Genomic DNA, 11,442 nt, shown 5'->3' on the forward strand with positions numbered 1-11,442 from the left:
TGTTTTGCTGCCACGTTGTTTTTGCAACATTGAGCAGAATCCAAAACCCCTGAACAAACAGCAGTAAACTGTTAGTTGATACACCACCCACATAAGAGTTATAAAACAGGCTCATCTCAAAAGCTTAACCTAAAAGTATGTTTACACAATATAAAATACTGTAGACGTCATGATTTATTACTCGCCTTAGAGCTGGCCTCAGAGGACACAGTCTGAATGCTAATGAACTACTAAAAGAACATAAATTGCATAAGTGACTGGAGATGGAGCTGCTGCATTGTGATGATTATTAAGAGCTGATCAGCATGCAGAACTGTTTATAAACACCAAGGGTCCTGACAAAATATAATTTAATTGGGTACATAGGATACATTTGTGGAATACATGAAGTATTAAGAAATTTGAATGGGAAATGTACTTGATGAAAGCAAAATCATTGCCTTTCAAAATTGACATTTGCATAATCGCAAAAATGTCAAAGTCTAGTGATTGAGTCAAAATAAGTACTGAAAACCTGCTAAGGTTCAGCTAGTGTCACATTTGATCTCTGTTCAAAGCTGTCCTTGGCTGTCACCTGTCTAAATTATGAATTATTTGTCTGCAAGTTGCTCAGTAAATTGTGAGTCATTTCATTTAGAATTTTTCCTCAGGCAAAGTTTTCATCAGTGCTCGTTTTTATCTTAGCTAATGATGGATACTGTAATAATAATAATCATGTTTTTAAAGGTTAAAACATTGTATGTTATCCCATAATTCTACATTATAAACTACAACAGTATTTCCACCCGAGTGTTCTCAGTGGTTGCCAGGACATTGCCGTATGGTTGCTATGGTTTTCTGAGTGGTTGCTAGGTAGCAACTTGCCAAAAAAGTTTGTATGATATTTTGGCCTCTATATATGGCTGAATGATTTGAGGTTTCATTCATGTGTGGCCTTAAGGTTAGGGATTTGTTTGCGTCAGCCAATATCACCACAGGAAACTACGCACTGAATTTTATTGGCATATAGGTGTTCAATAAAACAAGAGAGACAGAACTGAAGCATTGAATTGCTCAGGCAGCTGTATTCAAACAATTACAGAGAGTTAGTATGCAAGTATAATGCTGCAGATATTCTGCAGAAAGCCACTGATTCAGGTAAAACTATTTTCTACTCAGGCATTTGCTCACACGACAAGGCCAGAGAAACAGGCAGTGCGATACCAAATTGCTGCAATTTTGTCATTAGACTACACAAGTACAATGCTGCATCGATGTCTTCCTGCTGCACATCAAGAGGTTTTTTTTAATAATGCTGATAATAGGAATGAAGTATGAACCAATAAGGCATTGCAATCTGTCTTCCTACGTATTTTCTTAAAATATCACTTTCTAACCACAGGCTTCCCAACATTCTTTTAACATGCTGTCGCCGCCGTCAAGAGCATATTCTCAAAATCTTTTTCATCTTTCACGCTGCCATCGTTTCTCGCTGCAGACCCCAGATGTCAGAAAATAGCTCCACTTTTGAAGCGAAACGCATCACTCTCCACTTTTAAAGATAATAGACTGAGTTGAAGACAGTGATGGAGCCATAATGAAAAAATAATGGCATCTGACCGTCTTCAAACCGATGGTTTAGTCAATTATGTGATGGGTACAGCGCGGACGGGCCTCCTCCATTATGATCGGTGGATCGCCCAGTAGTAAATCTTCGTCTCCAAGAGCGGAGCTCAGTTCTGAGTTCACAAAGTTGGGAATGTTGAAATGTGCCAGGAGCGCTGCCTCTCGTTCCGCCCTGGTCTCCATTCCCATGCTTTGGACGACAAGGCCGACCGCTTCCACCTGCCCTCTGGAGTGGCCGCTGCCCGTGCGCCCAGCGTCGCTCATGGCCCTGCCTCCATCTCGCTCTTCTTCATTAATATAGCAGTGAAACAGAGACCGGGACTCTTCCAGCAATGGGCGGGAGAGACCCGTTCGGGTGTCCGCCTCACGTTGCCGTCCCAGACCCTCTGCGCAGCTGGTGAGACGCATCCTTTTCTCGTACGGCTCCGCAGCCCTGTGGGATTCAGAGAGGAATATTGAACTCAGAGCTTTATTTCCCTTTTCTAATATAGAGGTGAAATGAGCACCGGTGCTTCTGAAGAGTGTTAGTATCTTATATTCTATCCTCCGTGTGTGTGTGTGTGTGTGTGTGTGTGTGCGGGAGCACATTTTCCACTTTTCAATGATTTGGCGTGTAAGAGGTTTCTGCCGGGCTGTGTTAATGGATGACTCACATCTATAGAGCAGTTTAATTAAAAGAGCTCTAAACAGACTCTCAGCCTGACCCCTGAGCTTCCTCACTGCTCCATTAGACCAGAGGATGGGGACTAATAGTGCTTTACTATTATAACTGAGTGTAATTATATGCAATAAACGCCCTTAAAATTATTTGGCCAATATATTTGAGTGTAAAAAGAGGGCTTTAGTGGACATTAATTTGCTTTTAAATGAATTCTGGATGGCTACCAGAACACTGACATGGATAATTATTGTTTGTGTATGTGCATGCATAATATGAGTGCGTTTGTTCACATTAATAAACATGAGAATGCACCACTAGAAGAATAGATTGGATTGAAACGGCATGAAATAAAATGGATGAATGTTTGAGTTTAGGATAAAGACTTCATGCTAATTGGGCCGAGATTGCAGACCGTTGTTGGTTTAATCAAAGTTTTCTGAAAAGATCGTTTGTTGGTCTAAAGGAGTGCAACATTGGAGACACCGACCAAGCAGAGAGCTAATGAGAGTGAGGAGGCCGCAAATACACACACACACACACACACAGAGCTCTCTGAAGCAAAGGATAATGAGGCGGCTGGGTGGCCGGAGCGCAGGCAGTGGGAAACACAAAAACTGTGCTGAAATGCTGACTCGGCCTAGTACATTGTGCTTGTGGTGCAGATGTGAGAGAGATGATTCCACTGGGAATTTATACTGCCTTTACTTTTGTTTTGTTCTGTTCTGTCCTTGCCCTAGCTGATTCACAAAGCTTGTATTTCACAGTTTACTGTATAAAAATACTTACTCGGGGTGTGGGGCTCCTGTTTTGGTCAGAAGAGTCAGAACAAAAAACATAAATATGACAAAAACTGCAAGACCCACCCAGAAGCCGATCACAATGGAATCTGGAGGAAGAAACAAAGCTGAGTGATGTGAAAATGCAACTGAAATGCTAAAATGTTTCATTCAAATTTATCTAGCCTACTTATATTACACTAATTTTTTTTTTAATGGACATAAAAATGTTACTACAAATAATTTAATTATAAATTATAACAATATAATAATTAACATAAAATCATGTAATTTTATGTATATATACGGATATATTCCTGTTTTCATAATTTTTTGCAAACAATGATACTAATTGGTGCACTTATAGGCCTATATAGTATATACAGTATATATATATATATATATATATATATATATATATATATATATATATATATATACTGTGTGTGCGCGCGAGCGTATGTGTATATATATATATATATATACTGCATATGATTTTATATATAAAAAGGTATATATATGGTTGATTGTTATAAGATTTGCATTATTTTCATGTCTTACTGTATGCTGGATAAACTTTTATTTTATTCAATACACATTTAAAAAGGCATTTTCATATCTAAGAATATATTTGATCCTTGTTTCATAGTTAATAAAAAGATGACAAAAACAGGATCAAACACATCAAGCTATAATGGACTTAAGGCTGCAGAGAAACAGACTTACATCGGTGTGCTTTGAGTCCTTCAAAAGACACGGGCTCTTCGTCGTCGTAGTATTCGTAGCTCCATTCATAATTGTGATTTGGCATAGTAGTGCTGTTTAAAAACTGGAACCTCGGCATCTTAAATCACAAATCAAAACTGATAATAACAGCTCTTACGGGAAAGAAGCATCCCAGTTCCTCATAGCAGTCAGTGTGCGGTCCACGCGAGCGAGAGAACAAAACCAGCTCTTTAACACCGATGCTGACGGTGATTTCATCCTTATCCTGCGAACATCTCACGTCTGCGTGCTCCAAGACAAAATTGGGGTATATGTGGACGTTCTGTAAGTATCGTCGCTACTCGTGAGGTCTCATGTGGTCTCGAGAGAATGTACTGAATATATGATGAGATCACGCATCTCTCTCATCCATGAGCTCGCGCGCGTTGTGAATGGAGAGATTTCACGCGCCTCAGGGGGCATCCGAGCGCGGTCTCTTTCTTTCTTTCTTTCTTTCTTTCTTTCTTTCTTTCTTTCTTTCTTTCTTTCTTTCTTTCTTTCTTTCTTTCGTCTTTTGTGACAATATATATTTATGTTACATTTATAATATAATTTTAGGATTTGTGACACTACTCTCCAATAAATATTTTATTTCTACTCTTTATATCTGCACAAAGCTTAAAGTTTTTTTTGTACAATATGCCGCATTGTGTTACATTATAAGGGGTAAGCTGTCACAACTACAAGCTATTTTGGGTGCTTCGTCGACATTTTAATTTTTAAAGAAATATGAAACAAATCGTGCAACAGGAAAAAGCAAAAGATCTGTTTTGATTTTGATTTATCAAATCTGTTTTGGGCAACATAAACTACAGATTAATTAATAAACTATAAAACTACAAAACATTTTAAAACAGCTTTTTTTGCATACACTAAACACCTTTCAGTGGACCACGCACTGAGCTTCGTGACGCACTTCCGTTTGGAAATAGTACATCTCACTTATTTCCGGTTATGTTTACTTTTAATGTAGGTACTGTGGTCAATGAGTTGAACAAACGCCACCTAATGAGTGTCCGCGATAAGATTTAAAAATGTGGACATTTTTATTGACAGGAGAAGGGATAGGGATACCTATTCTGATGTTTACTGACTGCTGGCTGTCACAGCACTTTTTGTTGCCGTATTGTTGGTTTGATTACCTCTAATTGTTCTCATTTGTAAGTCGCTTTGAATAAAATCGTCTATTAAATGATTAAATGTAAATAATAACATATATCTCTTATGTCTCAGTGATTTTAGCCTGCCTATTTTTGTTCTTAAATTATTATTTTAGTATCTCATTAAGAATTTGTGAAATATATAAATAAAGTTCACACTTAGAGCTGGAAGTTGCAGACATGCTGACCAACATATATTACAAATGATTTATTTCAACATTTTTTGCAAAAGTGTGAGAATAAAGGTTACATTTGTTAGAAAAGCTCCTCGGATAATGAATAGACCCAATAAATCATGTAAAGCAAAACAGTATGCAATGTGATCATTTCAAGTTAGATATAAAAGTTGCAACCACACAGATATGTTTAGTATTAATTTTTTTTTTTTTTAAATCTCCAGACTTTAATTCAGTGAAAATGTCGGTATTGATGTCACAGTGTGCAGACAGTGAAAGGATGTTCCGGTCCTTCCTCTTAGATGACATCAGCTGCATAATATCTTTGAAATACAAAACAAAACATGTTATTGTGACACTGACATGTAGCACGATCATAAATTATCACACTGCTGTGCCTCTCTAGAATATTATGACATACTAACAGTGAAGAACGGTGCAATCAATAGAGATTTCCTAAATCCTAGCTTTGACTAAATAGTGCATGAACAATACTTTTTTTTTTTACTCCAGGCTGTGAATGTTCTGTAAAACATCATAAAGGAGAGATAAATAATATCCAATGAAATTAATTACTTTTACAGTGACCTTGTGATTGGCTTTTTCAACTCACTTTTGTTTGGTCCCTTGTCAATCATTTTCATGTTTGCTGGCAGATCTGCAGCACCAGCAATCCTGCTAATATTCCAGAGTGTCTATTCACTGACCGAGAACCCTAAAAAACAGCAAGAGTTCATTAAGGAGTCGGTAAGAATATTTTCTCCCAGTCAAGACAGTTTGCTCTTTGCTTTCCTATTTGGCCTGCAGCATTCTTGGTAAAACAAAGCCATCAAGCAGTTGCTTGTTCACGAGATATTCTAAAGTTTCCACCTCATCTTTCCTGTCATCCTTCCTTTTATGTGTCTGTTTAATTATTAATTCCTTCACTTTATGCAGTGACAGTAATAGCCAAATTAGTTCTATTCATTTCAATTGTCACAAGTAAAAAAAGGCTTTTTTCTAATTAGGCTTTTAGAAATGTGATGCCTGGAGAACATTAATAGAGAGTTTATGCCACTTTACCGTATTCCCTTGATTTCGAGTATCGGGTAGAACTTCATATATTTCATAATTAATATTAATACCTCCGGTGCCATCTGAAATGGAAACAAGCCATAAAAACAGTTACATTTGCGGCAATACACATATTTTGCGATTTCTTTTGCAACCTTTGATAACATTATACATTTTCTAGGAAAAAATAACATGATATCCATTGGGAATTGTACGAGTTGTACAACTGGACCATGAAAACGAAGTGTTACATGCCAGAATCGAGCCAGACCAAATGTGAGTTCGCTAAAACAGCGTCTAATTATTGGTTAACAACATTATCCATAATTTTTTATTACACATACCTCTGGAATGCTCGATTCTGATTGGTCAAAATTGTGGCATTGAGTGGTCAGATTTTCGTAATATTTGCCGTCTTCAATGGCAACGTTGTGTTTCATCCCAAACTTTGTATCTCGAATCACACCGTGGACTCTCGCTCTCAGATCGTGAAGATGACCTTTAGTAGTCAGGAATATAATGGTAACTTACTGTACGTATAGAAGTCGAAGGTAGAGTTATAGTCGTAATAGTCTGGTGTTGGTGTCATGTCTTCATCCTCTTCATTGCCAAATGCAGTACCTAAGAGGATTTGACAAAATCATTTCTCTTTCATTGGGATGTCTATCAGAAGAGCTTTAATTCTTTCTAATGCCTTTCTGATTCTTTTGAATGAATCATACAACAATAAGCATGTAAGGGATAATAACTGGCCATTATAGCAAAATAAACCTTTGATTGTTTGAATGGGGGCAGTTATTTTAGTATCATTAAAATACTATTATAGTTTTTATTATTTTTTGATTAATAAAATATTTTGAATTGTTTTTGTTTTCATTAATTTTCATAAATTTTAATTCAAGGTTTAGTAAATTTGATGTGGGGTTTTTCATCAGTTTTTGTGTTTTTAGTACATCAAGTTAAACTAATTGAAAATGAGAAATGTTGCATTGGCAACTAGCTGACATAAAATAGCTTTACGTTTTTTTTATATATATATTTTATTTGTTTTATGGTTTTAGTTAACTATAATAACCCTGAATGGGGCAAAGATGAATTATAAAGTTTAGAGTCATTATAAAAATGATATATTCTTAGAAATATTGTATTATTTTATACTCTCTTAGAAATCTTAATTCAGCTTTAAGTGAAGAATGACAAGATTGATCAATCCAAATCAAGTATTCAGAGAACCATGGAATTAAAATAATAAAAGCATCTTTGAATTTGAATGATGTTATTGCCATTGTAAGTTTCTTAATTAAAACTGTTTGAGTGTTGAGTAACTATTATTCATTGTGTTGATAATATCATCTTTAACTTCTTAACTTCATAGGCTATCATCTTTAACTTCAGCAGCCAAGAATGGGGAATTTATGATTTGTCTGGGCCTGTGTTCAAGTGGTGCAAGTGCAATTATTCAATCCAAAGTATGATGTGTTCACTGAGAGAATGAGAGTCAGATAACCAAACAGCCAGAAGACAGATGATCCAAACCTGTTTTAGTCCTGTTTTGGCCTTAGATGAAGATCAAATGGACCTTTCTATTTGTATGGACTTTTCTATGCTAATGAACATTTGTGTACTTCTAATTTCAACATTCTTTCTTTCATTTATTGATGATTTTCCATTTTATTTATCTCTTAAGCATGCCATTGCACGTCCATTTTGTCGGATTCCATCACTCTCAACCATGCACAATGATTCAATCAAAAAGAACATTTTTATTTATTTATGCATTTTAAGTAGGGCTGTCAAGCGATTCAAAATTTTAATTGCATGATGTGCTGATTGATTAACCGAATTAATCGAACATCCAATTTGGCTGAGAAATTAAATTATGTTAAAGTCATTATTGTGTTAAATGAGAAAAGCATCAAATATGCATTACAAAAAGTAGCTTTAGAAATAGATTCAACTTAAAATAAAGTACACAACATGACATAAACGGTCATGATTTTTTTCAGAAGCTGAACTAGGTCTGGGGCAGGTGCGTTCAATTTTTTTTAAAACGTTACTTTTCCATAACTAATAAATGCATTAAAATGACGGCCCTAATTTCAAGCTATAGCCATTCTTTGCTATTGAACAATCTGTCTGTAATTTTAATTTATAAAAAGACTGCATTATTCCTGGAAGGACAAATGCCACCAAACTTGAATGGGTTTTGTTATAGCTACATTATAGTGGAGCTGGCCTTGGAATAGACCTCTTCATAACATCTGTCAAAAACAAATGAGACTGGCCTTGGCAAACTCTATCGATTTGGCAGGCTCATTTTTGCCTACATTTTACAACAGGCAGAAACACGATATAGATGTGCTCTAACCTTAAAGAAGATTAAACAACATTTTTTTTTTTTCCTAAAATCCTGTCCTTTCCTCCCTCCCTCCCTCCCCTGCTTTCTTTTGTTATCGAGACAGACTACCTTGGGCTATAGTTTGTTGAGTGTAAGATGAACCTAGTGTGGATATGTTCCTTCATGTTTTCTTGGTTAAATCAGAGGCCATGCAATTTACTTAAAAGAACTGTCTGCCTTTATAACATCATTTAAAGGAATAGTTCAAAAGAATTCTGTCATCATTTACTCACCCTCATGTCGCTCCAAATTCACCATTCACATTTATTTAATTGTTTTTATTTCATATTTTATTTTATTTACAAAACTTCTTTCAGAAAGTCATACAGGTTTGGAATAATGGATAAACAATGATATAGTATGTGTGTGTGTGTGTGTGTTTAAGCATTCTCAAATTCTTTCGGATGAAGATAATGTCTGCAATATTGCGGTGGAAATTCCCAGCAAATGCCATCTATGTAAACCATGCCAGTCATTCCCCCCACCACAGATAAGACCCAATGCTGGCTCGGTTGTGATGCCCTCTGATGGGCATCAATGCAAACTAAATGTACGGTACATTTTTTTTTATCACATCAGTAGCAACTGTAGCATATAATTACTCTTATAAATACAAATATTTAATTTATTGTTTATGCAGCAATGTTCAAACGTTTTGGGTAAGTAAGATTTCAGTAAGGTTTGTAAAAAAAAAGTCTCTTCTGCTCACCAAGGCTGCATTTATTTGATCAAAAATACAGTAAAAATTTTAATATTGTGAAATATTATTCAAATTTAAAATGACTGATTTCTATCTTAATATATTTTAAATGTAAATTATTCCTGTGGTGGCAAAGCTGAATTTTCAGCATCATTACTCCATTAGTGTCACATGATCCTTCTGAAATCATTTGGTGATCAAGAAACATTTCTTCTTTTTATAGCTTATTTTTTTGTGGGAAATGGGACACTTTTTTTAGGATCCTTAAAGGATTAGTTCACAAATGAAAATTCTGTCATAAGTTACTCACCCTCAAGTTGTTTCAAACCTGTATGAATTTCTTTCTTCTGCTGAACACAAAAGAATATATTTTGAAGAATGTCGGTAACCAAACAGTTGATGGACCCCATTGACTAGTAGGAAAACAAATACTATGGAAGTCAATGGGGTTCATCAACTGTTTGGTTACCGACATTCTTCAAAATATCATCTTTTGTGTTCAGCAGAAGACAGAAATTCACAGGTTTGAAACAACTTGAGGGTGAGTAACTTATGACAGAATTTTCATTTGGAAGTGAACTATTCCTTTAAATAGCAACAGCATTTAGAATACATTTTTTATAATGTAAAATACTGTCACTTTTGATCAAACTTGAAGGATATAGTATAAATTTGAGTGACAACAGAACATTTCTCAGTCATGACTGACATAAATAATGTGTTCTCAGCTAACCACATGTTTTCAGATCACCCTGTCACATTTTGTTCCTCAAATTGCCAAGAGAAACAGTATAACAGCATAAAAGCATTCTGACATTTCTTCGGTGGCCTACTTCTCTGCTAAATAAACCCAAGTAGGCTTAAGGCAAATAAAAACAAATAAAGTTGAAGAGCTACAAAGGGAAAGACATTTTACTGTGCAGAAGACAATGGCATCTTATAATATGCATGAATGTCTGCGACAGGTTAAGGGGGGTCAGCTTTTTACTTACCCCAGTTCAGGGGCAGCAGCAAAGCCCCAGACACCCAGAGAAAGAGCAGCTGTGTGAACATGCTGGAGGAGACAGGAGAACTGAGTCCTTTGTCTCTTGCTATCTATATATATGAGCATGTGTTAAAGTGAAAGAGTGGGAGACAAGACTGGGGAGGGCTTAAAACAGTTACAGGAAAACTCCTGAGTGACAGCACAGTATTGCTTCACTGTTCATTCACTTTCAGTTGCATAACATTTCAGGCCAAAAGTGTTAACCTATTTAATTTATTCTCTTTGCTATTTTCCCTTCAAGTATGAAGAGCATAGGCCCTATATTTAAAAATTCTTTATTGTTGAGTTAAGGTTAAAATAATGTCCATTGCTTTAAAATGTATGTTCTTTATTGTTTTAGTCTTAAGAGCTTTTGTAGCTAGCTACCACTAAAAGAATAAAGCTATGAGTTACGCATTCTGACAAATCCAGACACGTAGAGACATTTATCTGCAGTTTCATCTTGACATGTTTCGCTTGATTTAAACGAGTTTTCACACTTTTATGGACTGAACGTTAGCCTACTGTTTTAACACAAACATTAGATTCACCCATTGGAATGAAAACAAATGATTCTGGGAAGGGCTTACTCGTGGCTTACTCATGTGGCTTTTTGTCAAATGTATTATTTTGTAAGGATTGTTTTCACAATCTCACAAAACTAAGGCCATTTCTGTTTTTAAAAGGATTTTGTTACATTTCTAGAAGATTTTTTCTTATTCCCGTGTTATCCTCGTCTCTTTCCCAAATATGTGTTCAAATGTGTGTATTGTCAAATAGGCTAATCTGGGTGCAGTCTAGTCAATTTGTTTTTTCACGTGTCATAGCTGTGAGCAGTTACACGGTGAACCCGTTAGCCAACATCATCCGAGGATTTATTACGGAATAAGTTCTGACAAGTAACTGGAAGTCACCATTTTCCCTTGCCAACATGATCCACTTTGTTTCAAGTAGACTCATTAAGCCCCAATGACAGGATTGTGTTATGCAAGGTATAAAAACAATGTTCAAATGTGCTAATCAAAAATAATCAGGTGAATTCAAATTCTGAAGTGTCTAACCATGTCTAAAAACATGTCTGTGTTGGCTTGTCAGGGAAGAATCTTTCCACAAGATGGCGCTAA

The 11,442-nt window shown here is 35.8% G+C and overlaps 1 protein-coding gene across 1 annotated transcript; it reads right to left on the bottom strand.

Moving 5' to 3' along the window:
* Positions 1 to 1,441: 1,441 nt before the first annotated feature.
* mrap2a (melanocortin 2 receptor accessory protein 2a) lies at positions 1,442 to 4,147 on the bottom strand. The gene is made up of 3 exons (XM_056270905.1): positions 3,769 to 4,147; positions 3,053 to 3,152; positions 1,442 to 2,038 (listed from the first exon to the last, which is right to left on the bottom strand). Exons 1-3 carry the CDS (start codon positions 3,884 to 3,886, stop codon positions 1,618 to 1,620), a joined length of 639 nt encoding a protein of 212 aa, XP_056126880.1. The 5' UTR covers positions 3,887 to 4,147; the 3' UTR covers positions 1,442 to 1,617.
* Between the last annotated feature and the right edge of the window lie 7,295 nt (positions 4,148 to 11,442).

Source organism: Rhinichthys klamathensis, unplaced genomic scaffold (genome assembly GCF_029890125.1).
Source record: "Rhinichthys klamathensis goyatoka isolate OS25496 unplaced genomic scaffold, OSU_Roscu_1.1 h1tg000309l_1, whole genome shotgun sequence".
NCBI lineage: Eukaryota > Metazoa > Chordata > Actinopteri > Cypriniformes > Leuciscidae > Rhinichthys > Rhinichthys klamathensis.